A 20,193-nucleotide genomic window follows, 5' to 3' on the forward strand; every position below is an offset into this window, starting at 1 on the left:
TCCTCTTTCAGATTCTGGAATGATGTTCATCTCTCCATTATCCACAGCTGCTGTGACTTCAATATCAGGGGTGGACAAACCCGTGAGCTTTTCCAAGATCCTTACCGACACAGGAACTCCCTTCTGGAGTGGTCTTGTATCCCTCAGAGCACAGGCACTGATACGAGCCTTCAGTGTTCAAGCATTCTCCTTGAGGAAAGCAATACTCTCCTTCCAGGCACTCGTTGATGTCTGCAAGCACAGCGGCATGGCACCGAACATGAACGTCTCAGAAACGCTCAAACAATCTTAATTTATTCTGTCCTGCATCTCCTCATCACACTACTAACTCTGCTGGCATTTTGCCGGTGCTACGTTTGTCCTTTTACAGGTTTGCTACGGTAAATTTGTATGGTATTTTCCTTGTTATTCCCCTGCATTCAGTAGCAATCAAAGCAGTGAACCTGAAAGCATGGGTACAGTGCTGCACAGTTCAAATAAAGGAATACCATGGTGAATCATGGTATTTTCATAGTCCAGTACTGAAATGCACAGAGAAGGCATGGCAATGCCAATATAGTGGAAAATGAAAAATATGTGTAAACGTTCTTGGACAAACCTATCACAAGTGTGGCTCATCAATGAGCTTGTCTTCACTAACGTTACATACTGGGGGCTGTGTTAAAAACTTTGCAGCTGTGGACTCAATTGAAAGAAGAGCATCTCACATATATAGGAGTGCCTAAGACAAAGACATTAAAGGAACGTCATCTCTTTAGTCTTCAGCGGGAAAGACTACAAAGCAACTGGTATTTAAAATTGTGGAAGGAATTGACAACTTTAAATTAACACAGAGAACTACTTCAGGATCAACAGTAACCCAGAGACATAAGTGCACCTAGGATAAGGGCTGCATTTATTGATCAGAAAAGAAGGCACATCTTTCACCAAAGGGATGAGGAAGATTCCCTGGGAACCTCCCAGGGACAGCAGGACGAGATCTTTGGATTAATCAGCAAAAAAATAAAAGCACATGTGCAGAACGGGTCGCTATTCCCCGGACGAGCTGGGCGGGGGGGACAGAACTCACCTTTGCAGAGGCGGCCGCTGCTGTCGGGGCGGAAGCCAGGCCGGCAGTCGCAGCGGTACGAGCCCTCCGTGTTCACGCAGCGGCTGCCAGGACCACAGGTCACGGGGCTCGCGCACTCATCCACATCTGGGAACAGACACACGCACTGCCAGGGGCTCAAAGCTGACAGTACAGTAACTGTCCGGCAGAGCGAAAGAAACTAACGAGCAGTTTGTGCCACATGGTGTCACGGACGTCCAAAGGGACTAACCGTGGGGAGCAGGAGAGCGGAAAAAGACCCATATGCGTAGCGGCGAGACGGGAAAAAGGCCCGGGCTCATAGTGCAAAGAGTTCAGGAATGCCGTATAGAAACCTATGCCCTCAGGGAGCGGACGTGGGGCGCCCTAGTGCTAGGCGGGTCTCAGGACATCCGAACGTCAATGCTGAGCGAGGACAGAGTGCAAGACCCGGAAATATATCGCCCGAGGGAAAGAGAGGGACAGGAAGGACAGCAGACCGGAAACTAGGGACAGGACAGAGAAGGAGCGCCCTCTGGCTGCAGAGGGCGTGACACATGGAGCCTGCAGCAAGCTGGCTGAACCATTTATACTTCTGAAAACATTCTTCTGTAGAATGTCTTTCTGTTCTCACCATTCTTAAATAGTAGTGGCAATATTACGCACTTGAGAAGGACATTTTCTTCAGGTTACTGCCAACAAGCCAGGAAAACTGAGATGAAGAATGTAATAATAATAATAATAATAATTGCTTACACTTATATAGCGCTTTTCTGGACACTCCACTCAAAGCGCTTTACAGGTAATGGGGTCTCCCCTCCACCACCACCAATGTGCAGCATCCACCTGGATGATGCGACGGCAGCCATAGTGCGCCAGAACGCTCACCACACATCAGCTATTAGTGGGGAGGAGAGCAGAGAGTAATGAAGCCAATTCATAGATGGGGATTATTATTATTAGGAGGCCATGATTGGTTAAGGCCAATGGGAAATTTGGCCAGGACGCCGGGGTTACACCCCTACTCTTTTTCGAGAAACGCCCTGGGATTTTTAATGACCACAGAGAGTCAGGACCTCGGTTTTACGTCTCATCCGAAGGACGTAACCATGAGCAGTCAGATTTTTCCTCGTACATTATAATTTCTAGTGTTCAACTGCTTTTTGCACTTATTGTTGGAGGTCACAGAGGATCCAACGACTTCACCTTCAGGGACATGTGTAACAAAAGACACAAGGAGAAAGACAGACCATTTCTTATCATCTTCAAACTCGTTGTGTGTTAAATCATCATTCTAGTAAATATTTAGGCGGGTTTCATTACTGTAGCTCTTTTCAACTGGAAATGCTTTTCTGCACGTCTCGAAGTGTAATGCTCTCTATAGCTCTGCACTTGACTTTAAAAATCATCAGAAGACTTCGAAGAGATGAAATAAGAAAGAGGGCTTTAACATATACCGTAGCTCGGGGGTGGATCGGTAAGAGCATTCTTAAAACATTCAGCGCAGATCATGCTTTTCAATCTTCAATTCCTCAAAGCAGAGTACCAACGGAGAGACAACTTGCTCAATTTTTTTGCCAGGTTCTGATAAAAGGGATCTGAGGCTTGCCTGTGGCATCTGTGCTGACTGCTCACCACTGAACTGCCCCCTTTACTGTACGTGAGTTCATCGTTCTCGCCTCCTGCTGCTGACACCCAGCCTGTTCTATCACATTAACACTCTTCTTTTAATGGAAAACACCTTGGTTCTCTCTCTCTTTGCCCAGGACTTTCTCAGATTTATGAGGTTTGCACAAATAACCGGAGGCATCTGTCAAGAATTCTGCCAAATACCTCTGAGCAGAAAAAACGAAATGTGCTTTCAACTGTACAAACAGAGGCCAGATTCGCTGAAGAAGTGCTAGTCGCTTTGGAAGCTTCCTATCAGCCTTGGAGTAGTGGCCCAACTTTAAAGACAGGAGAATGGACCTCTGACTGCCCTTCTCTCAACATGAGAACAATAACAGTGTCTGCGGACTTAGGAGCACCTTCTGCCTTTCTTAGTTAAAAAGGTGTCAGATAGGATCTGGTGAGGAAGGCTGCTGTTCAGAAGAACTTGAGAACTTTAAGGAATATTTATACTATACTGTAAAGGCAGCATAGGGCAGAGCAGTGGCTCTGTGGCTAAGGATCTGTGCCTGTGGCTGGAAGGTTGCCAGTTCAAATCCCATAGCTGGCAGAGGAATCCTACTCTGTTGGGCCCCTGAGCAAGGCTCTTAACCCCAACTGTTCCAGGGGTGCTGTACATTGGCTGACCCTGCACTCTGACCCCAAGCTTCTCTCCCTGTCTGTGTCTCATGGAGAAAAGCTGGGGTATGCGAAAAGACAAATTCCTAATACAAGAAATTGTATAGGGCTAATAAAGAAACATTATTATTATTAAAAAAAGAAGTCTTTTGGATGAGATGTAAAATCTCAGAGATCCCAACCCTCCAAGGTCATTGAAATCCCAGGATGTTTTCTCAAAAAGAGCAGGGGTGTAACCCCGGCGTCCTGGCCAAATTTCCTATTGGCCCTTACCAATCATGGCCTCCTAACAATCCCCCTCGCTGAATTAGCTTCATCACTCTGTTCTCCTCTCCACTGAGAGCTGGTGTGTGGGGAGTGTACTGGTGCACTCAGGCTGCCAGCACATCATCCAGGTGGGGGCTACACACTGGTGGTGGTGGAGGGGAGTCCCTGATTGTTGTGGTTTTTATTATTATTATTATTATTATTATTATTATTAATAATAATAATAATAATAATTTGAAAGGGCAGACTCTTCAGCTCATCAGGACCCACCAGGCCCAAACATTATCAAAGCCTGAGGCTTAGCTTTAAACAATCCCAGCACCCCAGCATTTGTAAACTTGGCTTCTAGGTGTTCAGTATCACTGCACAACTGACATTTAACACGTTTCTGGTTACAGCAGTGCTTCCAGTCAACTGATTTGAATTTCAAGTACTTCCTGATTCATATCCTATTTATTTTTTTAATGTAATTAGTTGTTTTAGTCTGGAAGGACTCTGTGTTCTCTACTTGGTTATCTTTGGCTGAGAGCTAAAAGATTAAGTTCCTGCAACCAGTCCTCATAGCCTAGCTCATTGAGCTCTTAAATAAGTATTGTTGCTCTTTCACAGGCAGATAAAACTGTACTTATTCACATACAAGGTTTTGGAATTACACAATGAATATTGAGAAGAGCATAAAAACAGGAAAATTCTTCTTGGGGGTCTTGATATTGAAGAGCTCTTGCTATTTTCTGAGGAAAACCTGAAGTCAACCCTTACAGCTAAATTTGTTCATCTGCTTAACTAGAATACCTTAATGATCATCTGACATGGAGCCCTAAATCAACCCTGACAGCAGAACACTGGCCTGAGTGCATATATGAGAGCATCTGCCCCTGTGAATTCTGCACTAAAAGCCTGTCGTCCAGACAGAGGTCTGACTCTTCTCATCGTGAAGTGTGGATAAGGACTACACCACAGGTCAGAGATCGCGTTAGAGCCTACAGACCAAATCCCCACAAATCCCGAAACCTCCCAGCAATGTCTTTGCAGTGGTATAACAATTTATTAAATACAGCCCCCGGGCCAAAATATTAGGAACACAACAATGTGGTAAGCACATGACATGGGCATGTATGTGAAATTGTGGCCCGGTCCCATCACATTCTTTTAGCAAGATCAGCTGAGGTTCTGATGTGGGAAGGGTTGCGTGGAACTGCCCTGCGTGTTCCTCCTGTACTGTCGATTTTCAAACAGATTGAAATCTCAGAATTCATCTCAGCAGGAAGCATGCATGTCTGACCTCTGAGAGTGTCCATCCAACATGAGAACTTCAAAAAGGTTGAACTGGGAACACTCTCTACAAGCAGGAATTGCCCTAGAGCCTGTCCTCCATAAATCAGACAATTTACAGTAGCCAACTAAACCGAATCTGTCTTCAGGAGAAGGGAGGAAGCTTGAGATCATGTAAACTCCACACAGACAGATGCTCCAAGCTGGAACTGAACCCAGGACCATAGCATTGTGGTCCTGTAATTATTGTGTAATTGTAATTAACCACTATGCTTCCTTAACACTCGTCATTGTTATGTTCTCTATTTGTGTTCTTAACGGCGGTCATTAATCACACACCTTCTTAATGATGAACGAACACTTTATTAACACAGTGCTCTATAACTCGTACTACACTAACTCTGTAACTGCCTAGTCAACTGCCCCTCAATCTACTACTCTCTATATATACACTATTTACATATTCGTGTACTGCATCAACCCATAAGGACCACACTCTACCAATATCCTTACAGTCATATTTTGGCCCGTGGCTTCATTGTGGATCATCAGCAGCGGCATTTCATTTGTTAACTGAATAATCCTGACCAGAGCCCTTCATTCTCAGCTGCAGATGGTAGATTCTTCCCCAGCTGCGTTTCCCATTCTGTTTGACTTTGTTTTCGCAAAATGCTCTTGTGCGTATCTTATCCTAGATAGGACTGACCGATTTTGTTTTCTCATCGAAAAGGTTGCCAAAACAACTCGAGTAAACACAGTGCAGTTGTGGTTAGGAACTGGGGGGGGGGATGCTACAAACAGGCTGACTCATTCATTCCCAGCAGGTTGCTGTTTGTCCGAATGCTGGCAACTGTGTTTTAGAAGCCTGACAGAATGTACTGTAGGCTGCCAACCAACATTTAGCTTCTGTCTTGTGTAATGTTTTTCATAACATAGTAGACCACAGCAGAGAGCTCTCTACGATGTTTTTATTTCTAGAAATGACTCTCTATGATGTCATTTATTTCTAGGGCTATAACACCTAATAGAGGCTCTCAAACACAAACCACACAGATTTCCTCTTCCATTTAGTGCTGTGCACACTGTAAAAGTGTCATGTAAGACAGAACACAGCCAGTTACTTTTATAGGAGGAACAGTCTTGGACTGCAATAGCATACATAACCTAAACACTCATATTTCTGATATATTTGTCCTAAATATCATGCATTTATATGTGTGTGTAATGTGAGCAATGATAGGCTGACAGACGAAATAAAAGTTTTTAAATTTATTTAAAAAAAATTCAATTTAATTTAATAATAATGCATTTGCATGATTAGTAATCTAATGATTGTTAAACACTGCAATGTGAAAATAATGTTTTCCACTCTAATAAATCTCTAATTAAGTGAATGAAAGCCTGGGGGAATTAAATAATATGAATCACCCTATACTATAATGTATTTACCCTTCAGCAAATGACAGTGGCACTGTACAGAGCTTGACCACAGTCTTGTATTAAAACAAACCCGAAAGCAATGGGCACTTTCAGCACTGGAATTTGTTCTTAGAATAAGACTCATGCTTTGAAGAATTACCTGTACACCTGCCATTCTGCAGTCTGTACCCTTGTCGACAAGGAATACACTGGAAGGAGCCTGCGGAGTTAACACACTCCTGCCCGGGACAAATCAAGGGGTTCTCACACTCATTGACGTCTGAAAAAGAAAAAAGAAAAACAACCAGGCACAACTTCAATGGCCAACGTGCAAAAACAGGAGCTGTTTAATGCAGATAAAAGGGGTAAAACAGCACTTTTTCAGCTGCTCTGCAGACAAAATGGAGGATTCTACGGTCAAATTCAATTTCTTTTGTTTTTTTGAATGCCACAGACCAGGCCAGGATGGACCAGAAAAGAAAGCAGAACGCATCAAGCAGAGCGGTATTTTGAATCGCACAGATCTGAATTGAAGGAGCAAAATCTCTTTGGTCTTAAACAGAGTATACTATGAGGCTGATCCATGTACGGCATTTAATCCCTTAACACGGGCACTGACGAGGCCCAGAACAGGGAAATTCTTCAGAATAAACACTGGGACACAGAAACAAGTGGAAACCTTACGGAAGTTCAAAACCTGGTTTTCTGAATGGGCAGTTCCTTACCCAAACGATTGTGGAATAAACCGTGGAATAAGTCACTCTGCCATGTTGTTGAAGCTGATAACCCTGGTTTCTTTTGAGAAGCAGCTCAATTTCATTCTTGGATCAATTGGTTCCTAATTGCCAAATGGGCTAACTGGGCTGTATGATCCCCTCTCATTTGTAACCTTATGTTCTGAATTAATTCTACAGGTGTGGCGGGATCCCGGCCTTACCGACACACTCGTTGCCACGGAGCTTGAACCCGCTGGCGCAGGAACACCTGTAGCTGCCAGGGGTGTTGTCACAGCGCCCGTTGGCACAGGGGCTGGGGGTCTGCCGGCACTCGTCCACGTCTGTGGATGAGACACACAGAGCCTGGTCTAGCAAGAAAACACCATGGGGAGCTGCCTGAATCCCCAGATGTGCTGTGTCTGGTCAAATTTTTTTTGTTCAATTGTTTCTGGGAACTTTTGCACTAAACTCCTGACAATCCACGACAAAATGAGTCGCGTATGAATGTGTGAAAGCTTTAGAAAGTTTACGGACAGTGCTGAAAATCAACTGTTCTTTCTGCCCGCAGAAGTCAATTTCAGATCCAGTCAAATAAACACGCTGATTATTCCCTGGTGAGAACAAACCCCAGATCTCAATCCTGCTGCAATCTGGTGGAACAGGCTGAACATTCAACCTCATACACTGTTACCCCCCGTCACATCCCGGAGTGCATGTGGTCCTGCTGCACGGGACCGGGCTGCCAGTGTTTCAGAACCCTGTGGAGCACACCTACGCCCTGTTAAAGAAGCGCATGTGGATCGGAGGCGGAGATGTGGTTCCTGACCCCATCGTTGGTGAATATGAGTAATATGGAGATGGAGATGAAAATGCAAAAACAAGGAAAATTGGAAGACAAGCACGAGAGAGTTATTCTCTTGCCACCTAGTAGGGACAAATGGAAGAGCATTTAAAGCCAAGAAGTGGGGGTGCTTTACACAAAGGGTTGTGGGAGTATGGAACAGGCTACTGGGCCACAATTAGCTACTAACTACTTAATGGGCTACAACAGCTGAATGGCCTCTTCTCACCTGTGGCTGTTCTTAGGCTCAATTACCTGTACACCTGCCAGTCTGCAGGGTGTATCCTGGCCTACAAGGAAGACACTGGTAGGATCCCACAGAGTTAACACATTCCTGCCCAGGACAGACCAGTGGGTTCTCACACTCATCGACATCTGAAAAAAGGGGGGAAAAGCAAAAACAGTGAAAAAAAAAGAGTGTGAGGTGCAAATAACTAAAAAGTCAAGGCTACATTATCAGCAGCCATATCACTCTGCAACTCAGAACTGGCAGCCCACTGAAGGTCAGCAGGTGTGAGCCTGGTCAGTACCTGGATGGGAGACCTCCTGGGAAAAACTAAGGTTGCTGCTGGAAGAGCTGTTAGTGGGGCCAGCAGGGGGCGCTCACCCTGCGATCCACATGTGTCCTAATGCCCCAGTATAGTGACGGGGACACTATACTGTAAACAGGCGCCGTCCTTCAGATGAGACGTAAAACCGAGGTCCTGACTCTCTGTGGTCATTAAAAATCCCAGGGCGTTTCTCGAAAAGAGTAGGGGTGTAACCCCGGTGTCCTGGCCAAATTTCCCATTGGCCTTTACCAATCAATGCCTCCTAATAATCCCCATTTCCTGTAAAGCGCTTTGAGTGGAGTGTCCAGAAAAGCACTATATAAGTGTAAGCAATTATTATTATATTTCACAGAAGGAATCAAGGCAAGTCTGGACTGGTGCACACAATAAAACATAATAAAATAAGTAAGTTTTCTTAAAACATATCACGTTTTCTTACAATTACCTGCCTGGACTGTTTTGTGCAAAGCGCAAGTCAAATTTCCAAATGAACAATGAGAGAAAGAAACTGGACTTTCAGCGCAAGCAGTAAGGAAATACTTCCATCTCTGAACCGCTGGGAAACACAGGGAAAGTCCCCAAAAGCATGGCGGGATCCCGGCCTTACCGACACACTGGTTGCCATGGAGCTTGAACCCGCTGGCGCAGGAACACCTGTAGCTGCCAGGGGTGTTGTCACAGCGCCCGTTGGCACAGGGGCTGGGGGTCTGCCGGCACTCGTCCACGTCTGTGGAGGAGACACACGGAGCCCGGCTTGACAACAATAATGTAATGTTTCTTTATTAGCCCTGTACAATTTCTTGCATTATGAATTCGTCTTTTCGCATACCCCAGCTTGCTCTCCATGAGACACAGATACACAGACAGGGAGAGAAGCTTGGGGTCAGAGCACAGGGTCAGCCATTGTACAGTGCCCCTGGAGCAGCTGGGGTTAAGGGCCTTGCTCAGGGGCCCAACGGAGTAGGATTCCTCTGCTGGCCATGGGATTTGAACCGGCAACCTGCCAGCCACAGGAGCAGATCCTTAGCCACAGAGCCACTGCTCCGCCCGTACCTGCTTGAACCCCCATGTCACTGGCCAGCGTTTCAACAACCATGGAGACTGCTTTCTGTACCAGTTTGTACCCAGGAATTTCTGGAATTCCTCACAAACCGGCTTCATAGTTCAGGAATTTATTTGGCACAATTTCTTTTCCAAAGTGAAGGGGGAAAAGGCTTTGCACACAGCTGTTTCTGACAGACGGGGTGGGTTACTTTGGACTCTTGTCAGTTCAACCAGAGAAAAACAAAATGTTCCCTTTTTAACCAGATAGGGGGATCATGATTGCAGAAACAGTCTTGATCGCAGCCCTTATACAAATCCTTTCCAATATAAAAAGAATGTATATTATAAGGCAAGGGGCAAGGATTTGGAGGAGTTTACTAACAAGAGCGTGACGGGAAATGTACAGTACCTGTACACCTGCCACTCTGCAGTCTGTATCCTGGTCTGCAGGAGACGCACTGGAAGGAGCCTGCAGAGTTAACACACTCCTGACCAGGGCAAACCAAGGGATTCTCACACTCATTGATGTCTGAAAAAGAACAAGATATATCAGTGAAAAAAACAACAACTTCAAGAGAAATGTGGTTGTTCTTTCTTTTCAACTAAACAGTGCAAAACAGCAGCTATCTCCGCAAAGCTATTGGTAGATGAAGACGAGACTCTTTTCTAAATTGAGCAATTCCTCCAACAAGGACTGTTTTAACAGGAAATCTACCTGGCCCTGCTTTGGACAAGCAGAGTATAACCAAAATAGTACAGTTACTGCTGGTCACTAATATCACTCACACAGGTCAGTGGCAGAACACTTTCTTCCAGCGTGGAACTGGGGCAGAACAAGAGGACACCCAGAACAAATGAGATGGAGACACTGCTCACTTAGTATTTGAAAGTATTTGAAAAAGCTGCAGATGTTGTTTCTGAAGACGCAGCACGGCGGGATCCCGGCCTTACCGACACACTGGTTGCCGTGGAGCTTGAACCCGCTGGCGCAGGAACACCTGTAGCTGCCAGGGGTGTTGTCACAGCGCCCGTTGGCACAGGGGCTGGGGGTCTGCCGGCACTCGTCCACGTCTGTGGAGGAGACACACAGAGCCCGGTTTCACGAGATCTACCTTAACAGTTAATCACGGCCCATACCAGCAATGGATATATGGCTGTTTTATCACCAGAGGACAGACTCTGCAAGGTGAGATTTAAGATAAGCAGCAGCTGGTACAGCAAACCACACAGCCGGCTGCATATCCGAGCTCTGGGGGAGAGGTGTCACATGTTAGCCCATCACAGCTTGGCACAGTACGATACTACAGCGTTTTCTCACGCTACTAAGGTGAGTTTTCCCTCAGGATGTCCTGGACTATAATCGCTTCAAATAAAAAAAGCACACAGCTTCTACATACTGTAACAATGCTCTAAACCCGTTTTTTTTCCCCACGATTGGCTCGACCACTGGAGTGAGCGCCGAACATCAGCTCAACATCAGTACCAGCCAGTGACAGTGCTCTTACCAAGGCAGTGTGTTCCCTGAGCGCCCAGTCTGTAGCCGGGGGGGCAGACACAGCGGTAGCTGCCAGGGGTGTTTTCACAACGGCCCCCGGAGCACAGCCGGGGTGTCTGGGCGCATTCATCCACATCTGAAATGGCAATGTGTTTATTAGATCCTCTCAAATTTCACACCTCCCTGCTTCCATTCATCCTCCTAGTGTGCAGTCTGGATACTGCCAAGAGATAGGCTCCAAATACTCTGTGTTCTTCTCTAGCACTTGACTTAGCACCAAGTCAGAACAGAATTAACACTTAGTCTTTTTACTACTGAAATGAGTGGATGATTAAATAGTGGAAATGCACGGTAATGCTTTTAAAACTGGGGATGGGGGGGGGGGGTACGTCTTTACCCAAAGTGGGGTGGGAGTATGGAACAAGCCGCCCAGCCATGCTGCTGAAGCTGAAGCCCAGGCTTCTTTCTCGATTCAGCTGGAGGATTAAAACAAACTACTAAATGGGCTAGAGGGGAGAAGGGTCTCCTCTCACGTGTAAACTGTTCTCATGAAAAGGTGATATGTCCGCATTTGTGCTACAGACACACAGAGCTGTTCTGAGAAAAAACTTCATACGAATCTGTAAAATCCTAAAAGACGACTTGAGTAGTTCAGTACAAAAGTGGAAGAGGAACAGCATTTTGGATGGAAAACAGGAGGCACATTTTTAAACAAAGGGCTGAGGGGGATTCCCTGGCCTTCTTCAGGAAGCAGCTAGGGGGTACCTGGATCCTCCAACTGACAGGGCCTGAAAGAGCCAGGCGAGGGGAGTGGACCATTCCTGCGGGCTCTGCCACAAACCTGCGCAGCTCCTCCCCTGTGGTCCCGGCCTGTATCCCACGGGGCAGGTGCACCGGTAACCCCCCTCGGAGTTCTCACAGCGGCCACCGCCACAGGGCGGCGGACTCCTTCGGCACTCGTCCACGTCTGCAATACAGGAGCGCCGGCGTCACGCCAGTGTCACACCAGCGTCACGCCAGCCTGGCCGGCCCTGGGGCTGCCACGCCCGCACGGCGCCAGCCTCAGCTCCCCGTAATGTCTACTTCCCCAACTTAACCCAATTAAACAGGACCAATTAAGCAATTAAGGATCAATTAACCAATTCACATACACTTCAAAAACAGAGATCACTATTAAGTGATTTATTAATGATGTAAATATATCCTTCATTAGAAAAGTATGGATCTCCTATGGCTCTTGACACCTGTTTTGTTTGGTTTATATACTACAGAATAATAATAATATGTATAATTAATGTCTATGTTTCCAATCAAATAGTTCAGTTAGGAATCAACGCATTTACTGTAATTTGCACTGACTGCAAAGCTAACATGTAAGCATCTTACATCTGGAATTGCAAACAGGAGGCACTTTTGCACACTAAGGGCTGTGGGTGCTTGAACAAACTGGCCAGACCTACTGTTGATGCATACTGAGACCCTTCGAGGAAAGGAAGGGTTAGTCAGCTCCTAGCAGCCCGAAAAGAGGCCAGTGGTGAAAAGAAAAACAAGGTGGAATTGAATCTAAACTCATTTATGATCTTACCACCCATATCACCTAATTGATATCTCACACTTACTCACCAAACAACATAGTTTGGCTTCTACTAATTATTTAAAAAAAAATGGCAGAATAGAGCATTTATTGCCTATATCCCCCGAATGTGTTCCCTTACCCTGGCATCTTGTCTGCTGGGCATTCAGCTGGTACCCTGGATTGCAGATGCAGGAGTACCCTCCTCCCAGCTGGTCCATGCAGCGCCCTGGGCCACAGATCAGAGGGCTGACCTCACACACACGCAGCCCTGGATGCAGGAGAGGCAGGAGATAGATATCGCCCATGTGAAAGATCAGAAGACAAAAATGAAAAGTCCCACCCCTCCGGTAGGAGATAATTAGGAAGAAAACTCCTTCACGTGCCAAGGATTCAGCAAACCAAAGCACAATTAAGTAAAAACAGCACCCTCGATGTCTCAGATGCCTTTATTTTCATTTGCTGAGAATTTTTCTTTTTAGTTTACACAACCTGCAAGATCTCTGTGCATGAAAACATTTTGTGCTTCATACGCAGCCTCACAGAACTTAAAAAAAGACTTACAGATATAAAAAAAGGATTTCTTAGCTGTTACTGGATATTAAAAATTCAAATTAAGACCTAAAGGTTTTTAGATTGGGAGCAAGAGAAATACTGCTGTTCTTTTCAGTTTCGGCAGAGTGCTCATGGTCTCTATTTGGGCTCCTAATAATGCAGTACCTTCAAATTTTTCCCAGCTGGCTTAGCTATCTGCATTTCAGTGGCTGGCATAAGGCTATGTTAGTTACAGCTGTGCAGCACAAGATCTGTGCTCAGTGACAAAATGCAGGACTGCCAACTGGAAAAATCCTATAGGAATGGTTTAGCACGCAAGCTAGTCAGACGGAGATCAGATGAACAACCGTGCACACAAGGCAGGTGGACAGCAAGAGGTGGCTGGAGGGCATGTGTATTTGATCAGATCCTGCTGTGAAGGTTCTGCTTTCACCGTTTAAGAGGAAACCCGCTGTCAGCACAACAGGTCCTTCCAGATTCGGACAACTCGGCAACACCCTTAACAAGTGCATCTGAGCTCGCCGATGTGACCAGGAGTTGCTCCTCTCGAGGAGTTCATTATAAGAGCATCAATACGTCTTTTACGAGGAGCAAAAGATCACTTGGCACAAGGCCTCTTTTTCTTGACAGCTGTGAAATGCAGAAGTTTTACTACAGTTGCTGGAAGTGAAAACAGACTTCTGCCATATGGTTCAAGTCGCTGAGCTGTTACTGTACCGTTACCCATGAACTGAACGGCACTGTAAAACTTTTGCAAAATAAAAAGAAAATGTATAAAAATGTGTGCTAATGTTGGAGGTTTGGCTTCTTTGCTAGTACTGTCCAGGACATAACGTCTGTGACAAAAGTTGCAATGATGTTCTCAAGTAAAGGGCAAATATGAACAAATTCAATTGTCTGGTGATGTAAGTATGATTGATGTACTGTAAATATACAGAATATTATAGATATATATGCAGACACACTGATCTGAAAAAAACATTCAACTTAAAATGTATGGTATGTTTTTTTGATATATTACATAACTTATGACTCCCCGTAAGAAACCTTTTTAAAAAAATATGGGGGAGGGGGTTCTGAGGAACCTGAGTAATGTCGAATCTGTCTTCTTTCTTGTCAGTTGACAGCTTTAAGTCACGAGAGTTCAGGACGTTATCAAGAAGTATGCATCAGCCTACATGAGGAAATATCCCCACCTGTCTCAGCCTCTCAACAGGCTTCTGCACTTCTGCAGAAGGTTACAGGACTGCCAGAGCTCCTGTGTGTAGTGTTCTTATCTCCGATTGTTTGCCTCTCTTTAAACAGTAAAGGCAATCAGCCTACACCAGATCCCATTTTAGGAAATGTTGTTCATTGACCTCTGGGTTTTAGTATATTTTCATTTTTTAATTCTTACTAAATGTAAGAATTTAAAGCAGTACACCTGCAATTACTACATACTTCAAAATGCCTCCTTTCTGGGGATGTCTTGTTCAATCTACTGGATTAAATACAGGACACATGTGCAAGTCTGAATTGATAAACTGCAGGAGCCCAATGCCCAGGGCTCTGGGATTAGTGCTGCATACAATGCTGTTCGCCTGAACAGTTTTTTTTACAGGAATTCTTATTGTTTTTAAACCAAGAAAAATACATAAGGCATCAAATAAGTAATGTTATAGAATATGCAAATTGTTGGTATGGTGTTTTGTCTGAGAATAATTTATGAAAAGGAAAAATACATCATTTTCAACCCCCTTTCAACATCCCTTCCAAATCTTCCCTCACACAAAGGAGGAAAACTAATGGAGAAAGAGACAGAGTACAGGAAAAAAAAGAGCCTAGCAAGACACTAAACAGTTTCTAGGAAGCAAAAATAAAGTTGAAGGCCTGTAGGCTATCATCTGTTAGCAACACATTAAGGTCTAGGGTGCAGAAGGGAGGTTCAAAGTCTCAAAATAGTAAAGCGCTTGAACAGTTTTTAACTGGGAAAGCAAAGCAGTAACACATTAGTTTAAATACATTAAAAATGACACTGAATAAAAACATGAAAAACACGGATCCCAAACTATGAAATCTAACTTTCCACAGATGTTACTGCCTTAATCGAATTTAAATTCTTATTTAACTTAATCTAAACCATCAGTGTTTTTTTAAAGTACAGGAATGGTAAATTTATCTACAGTATATCCACATTTATCTATTATCTTTTGAAAGGGAATTTTGTCAGAAATAAAGATCACGCTTTACAATATTTTACAGTGCGTCATCTGCTGGTGGGTCAAGACATGTCTTGATGTTTGATGAAGTAATGAGGAAAGTGTCAGAATGTGCACCATTTGTCTACAAATGTCTGAGCATGAAGCATCACCACTTACACAGGAGCCTCATTTGGTGTGAACGGGAGTTTTGTTGGTGACATTTGAAACGTTCTCACCGATTCAGTGTTGCACTCCATGATAAACAAGCCTTTATTCTACAACAGCTTGGTCTCTGGAATGCTTAAAAAATGCTTCTCTGCTTCGCCAGCTTATCTTGTGAGTGTGTCTCGGCCACCACCGGTCCTCACTCAAACATGAAATTCAGTCAAAATAAAATCCTCTTTGATCTTTTACAGTAGCAAGCTGCTCTAGCGGAACAGCATAAAAAAGACCAAACAGAGAGACCAGTTCGTCTGGCATCTTCGCCGAAGGAATGAGAGCTGGAGGGGGGCCGAGTCCTTCCACTTGCTCCAGAGGCGTTCGTCTGAAGTGAAACCGCCACCGATATGAGCCCTCACATCTCTTTGTGTGCCTAGACGAAAGTCCAGCACCCTGAGATTTATCTGCCTACTCCTGAAGGGCATCTAAAGGCCTGTTCTTCCCAGTGTTTGAACCTGTAAAAGCTAACACTTAAGTCCTTTCACACAAAGAGAAGCCCACAAAGAGGAAAGAGGAGGAGTATGCCCCCATCCTGAGCCAAAGAACAAAGCATTCATTGTTGGGGGCATCGCATTGCCCATTCTCAGCAGAATCGACCCCCTCAAGTCTCCTGTGGCCCACTCCCTCATTCTCCTCTTTCTCTCAAAGAGCATTAAAAAGGTTCACTTTGTTGTCTGCGGTTGAGATCGGCTGAGATTTTCTGCTGCTATGCATGAGTGTGTTTTCCTGGGAAGGTAAACACATCTTCCAGGGGTTTATGACGAAGCACTCATTTCCCATGGAAATGAAAGGGGGGATTATAGGGCTGGATAAAGAGGCCAGGGAGAGCTCCACTCTTCACACAGCAGCAGCTCACATTTGTGCAGAACTCTGGAGACACTGTGCAAACAAGAATGCAACCGAATCCATCCTCAAACAGTGGAATACCCACAGCAGTTTTGCACCCAATGTCATCAAGACTCAAGTTCTCCATGTGCCTCTGCATCGGGGCCCTGAGCTTCTGCCGTGCTTGTGTCTGCTCTGTTTTGAGCTCACCTCAAATATTCAGCTTACGTCTGACAGACATAATTCATTCATTCAAAACCAGATGTAAACCTCTGAGCCAACTACAACAGCAGTGATAACAAACGTGTATAAACCTGGTTTTCCACCGCCTGTTCCGAGAGAGCTCCTACCATCCTCTTCATAATTGCTCTGCGCCAAGACAGTTTGCTGACACAGGGCACAAACACCTGGAGAACCCACAACAATACAATACAATACAACTAGACAGGACAGCATGGGCCACACTCTCTAGATTTAAAAAGCCATATATGTGTTCATTCTTAAAGATTAAGGTGCTCCTCCATTATGACACATGGCAATTACTTTCATTCCCTCAAAGAAAGACTGCTTGGAGACCAGAGGTTATGAAAAGCAACCTTGCCATGCCACCACATTCAGTTTCACAGCAGGAGGAACAGGGGGAACCCCAGCAGTCAGACAGGTACCTGGCCTGGTCGGGACAGGGGCGGGGAGAGGCCTCACGGGCTGGAGCGGACGCCTGTCGTCTCTCGGGGGGCTTGTCCGTGGTGGGACTGGGGCTGTGAAGGCACGAGACCCAGACGACACTGGCTGACAGACACGAGGGCTGTAGGTTGGACTGGAGCACGCATGAGAATATCTGACATCGGCAGTTAGACTGTTAAAATCCCTTGCATTCTGAATACATTCCTGCATATTCTTCACTTCCTTTAAATTTGAGTGCAGGGACCTAGAAAGTCTCCGACAGCAGTTTCATTTTGTGTGTGTTTATGTTATTCTTTAGGCATTTTATGTATTAGAAGGATAACTAATGTCAATGTAATAAAGGTAATAAAGGTTTTGCAAACGTCTTTAAACACCAACTGCTACAGTACATAACAAATTGGAACTTTGACTAATTAAGTCAAATACTAAAGTTCTTTCATTTGCAAGGACCCTGCAGCTCCCTGGGATCCGCTGCCAGGTGATGCCACGTGGGTACGAAAGAGAGGCAAAAAAATGGAGAAATTAAAGATATATTAAAGACAAATTTCATTGCACAGAAACCTATTGCATTGAGATATAGTGCATTCCCCCACCCAAAACGGCTTTCTGAGTGACCTGATTCCTGCAGGGCCTGATGCAGATGAACACTGAGCTGTGAGATACGAATGTGTCTGTGTGTGCTCCATTCTGCAATGGCTGTGATGCTGCAAAGCCATCTCTTATCTCAGGGCGGTCTGTTTTCCTGCAGTCAGGCTCTAGAACCCCAGGCATGCTGGATGGTGAATTCTGGGACTCACGTGTGGGGCCTCTTGTGGGCTGTGCGGTGGGGACACCACCGAACTGCAGCTCAGCTATGATCTGGGAGTCGAGGGAAGCCCCCCCACCTTGTAGATTCACAAGCCTGGGGTTGAGCTTAACTGTGGAGGCCGAGTAGTGGTAGCCAGGCCCTGCTGGGCATATCTCCTTAAAATCCGCTGCGGAGGAAAAATATTTCACGGTTCAGTCACACTCAGACATGAAGGATCACTGGGATTTCTATTCAAACTTCTCATTCAGATTGCCAGTAAGGGACGTCAAGGAACAAAACAGCAGTAACTTACTGTGCAAAAATTCGGAACTTTCTCAGTAATCTAGAAATACCTGATGGCAAAGTGGTCGGACGAAAGTGCTGAAGAGTCTTTGATAAAATCTCAAGTTTAGTATTATCCTCATCTGAAGGCAGAAGCATGTAATGAATACGGGGACTGAGGTTTAACATTTCCTGATGATGTCAGATAAGGATCCTAAAGACCCCCAGTTAAAGTAATTTTAACAGTACTCATCTCACCTGAGCCGAAGGGTGGACACCTCTCACAGCTCCTGCCCCAGCCCTTGCCCACCCGACTGCAGCAGCAGATCTGCTTGGTGATGTTCCTCAGGATGGGCAGGGAGCAGATGCCCGACGTCAAGAGACGGTAGCACTGGCCCTTGTCCTCGGAGATCACTTTCTGGGCTATGGGAGCACACGGGTTATTCCTTCTGATGTTTCTGAAGCCATGCTTGCAGCTCGTTTCCCCTTTCTTCTCTTTCAGCCATAACACCTCGCTCTTCGCCTGCTGCACTGCTCGTTCTGTAGCTTGCGCTGGTGTTAAGTCATAGCTGCCTCGTTCAACTACTGAGCTCACTCAGCTAAACCTCAACACCTTCTTTTGAAGAGCTTTCTCTGATACACTATTTCATTCTCATGAAGCTCGATACTAACCTTGCTCTGTGCTATAGCCACAGATGAGGGGCAGAATGTTATCTTTTGACCTGCAAAGCTTTCTCTCTTCCTCACAAGAGACACATACTGTAATTACCAGGTGGACACAGTTGTCAAGCCCCAGTGTCATACCCCACCCAGTCAGGCTGGTCAACATGTCTTTAATTAAGTGTGCAAACTGCCTGCGCTGAATTGGACAGGCAGGTGGTGGACTCAATTACCACACAAGTACTGTACCTAAGCTTCTCGCTCATAAAACTGGAAGCAAACAGCTTTGTGGGGCTATAAAAAAGGAGCTTGAATTCATATCATCTGCCAGTGTTTGCTCTGTTAATTGAGTGCCTGCCTATCACCCACTTACTTATGTAGGTGAAGTTAAGAGTGCTTAACTACAGGGACTCTGAGCAGGGGTGGACAATGCAGACTAACTAGCAACATTACTGCACATTACTGCAGTCTGGCATGAGAGACTTACACGTCCAGTCAAGTACAGGAATGGTAATTACCTTTCACCTGCTAATTACTGTTTCAATCAGACTGACTGGGCCCCCACACGCCTTATCTAATGGATAATTAAACGATCCCCCCACACCCCGAAAACACACTCTTCTTGCAGAGCAAAGAACTCGTACTGGTTAAATCACCTCGGAAATTCTCTTTTTTAAAGTAAATAAGATCTAATTTGATCAACAGCACACTATTTTTAAATGCTTAAAAGTTGGACAACTGTTTTGATCATCTTTACTCTTTTTGCTTCAATTCTTTGCTAATGCTAAACCCTATCCAAGGAAGGGGGTTCTTCTTAAATGCGGGTTTCCCATAGGTTTTCTATGTTGCCTTTAGCTATAAACAGCTCTTCAGGGTGGAGAAAGCCTTGATTTGATCCAGTTCAGGTTTAACCATTCTTAATAGCTCTACAACATATAAAAAAAACAAAACAAAACAAAACAGACATGCTGGATGCTGGACGATGGAGATGAATAGCCCCGCTGTAAAGCTGTGCTTAGCTCAGAACTGGACCTGCATTACTGCAGTGTGCTCCGTTTGATTGCTGAATGCCGAGTATCTTATGTCCGTGCAAGAGAGACATGGGAAAGAGCATAAAGAAATAGTATGGCAATGCATTACAACACAGAATTGAGATGAAAACCCATGGCAAAATGAATCTGAAAAGCCGAAGGAAGAGAATTAAGTGGAGATTTAAAAACGGCCCTCAGCACCCTGTGTGTGGTTTAAAAGCTGACCACTTTGTTTCCAGGCGCCCTGAGAAGGAAGGGTACAGTGCAGTCTGAGACAAGACGCTGACAATCCGGAGGGATGGGGACGTGTCTCTCTATCAGAGAGAAAGCGAGCTTCAGCAGCAAAGCAGAAAGCTTCAGGAAAAACACACAGAGCTTCACAGGCGTTAAAGCATCAGCAGCATTTCCAAAGCACGGCCTCGGTTTCCGAAAGCACAGAG

At 45.1% G+C, this 20,193-nt stretch overlaps 1 protein-coding gene across 5 annotated transcripts in view; it reads right to left on the reverse strand.

The window, feature by feature from the left end:
• ltbp4 (latent transforming growth factor beta binding protein 4) overlaps positions 1 to 20,193 on the reverse strand; it is a 95,637-nt gene that overhangs the window by 16,122 nt on the left and 59,322 nt on the right. For 3 of the 5 annotated variants that reach the window (XM_088627673.1, XM_088627672.1, XM_088627671.1), the window contains 14 exons: positions 18,321 to 18,485; positions 17,791 to 17,967; positions 16,975 to 17,067; positions 12,673 to 12,801; positions 11,799 to 11,924; positions 10,968 to 11,093; positions 10,414 to 10,533; positions 9,872 to 9,991; positions 9,026 to 9,145; positions 8,123 to 8,242; positions 7,248 to 7,367; positions 6,471 to 6,590; positions 1,070 to 1,195; positions 106 to 231 (listed from right to left, as the gene is read on the reverse strand). In XM_088627673.1, the coding sequence (XP_088483799.1) occupies positions 106 to 231; positions 1,070 to 1,195; positions 6,471 to 6,590; positions 7,248 to 7,367; positions 8,123 to 8,242; positions 9,026 to 9,145; positions 9,872 to 9,991; positions 10,414 to 10,533; positions 10,968 to 11,093; positions 11,799 to 11,924; positions 12,673 to 12,801; positions 16,975 to 17,067; positions 17,791 to 17,967; positions 18,321 to 18,485 (1,788 nt within the window). The remainder of the gene's footprint in view (positions 1 to 105; positions 232 to 1,069; positions 1,196 to 6,470; positions 6,591 to 7,247; positions 7,368 to 8,122; positions 8,243 to 9,025; positions 9,146 to 9,871; positions 9,992 to 10,413; positions 10,534 to 10,967; positions 11,094 to 11,798; positions 11,925 to 12,672; positions 12,802 to 16,974; positions 17,068 to 17,790; positions 17,968 to 18,320; positions 18,486 to 20,193) is intronic. The other 2 variants (XM_088627674.1, XM_088627675.1) reach the window with 2 other exon arrangements.

The sequence above is a fragment of the Lepisosteus platostomus genome, chromosome 4 (assembly GCF_059453375.1).
Source record: "Lepisosteus platostomus isolate fLepPlt1 chromosome 4, fLepPlt1.hap1, whole genome shotgun sequence".
In the NCBI taxonomy this organism is placed as follows: Eukaryota; Metazoa; Chordata; class Actinopteri; order Semionotiformes; family Lepisosteidae; genus Lepisosteus; species Lepisosteus platostomus.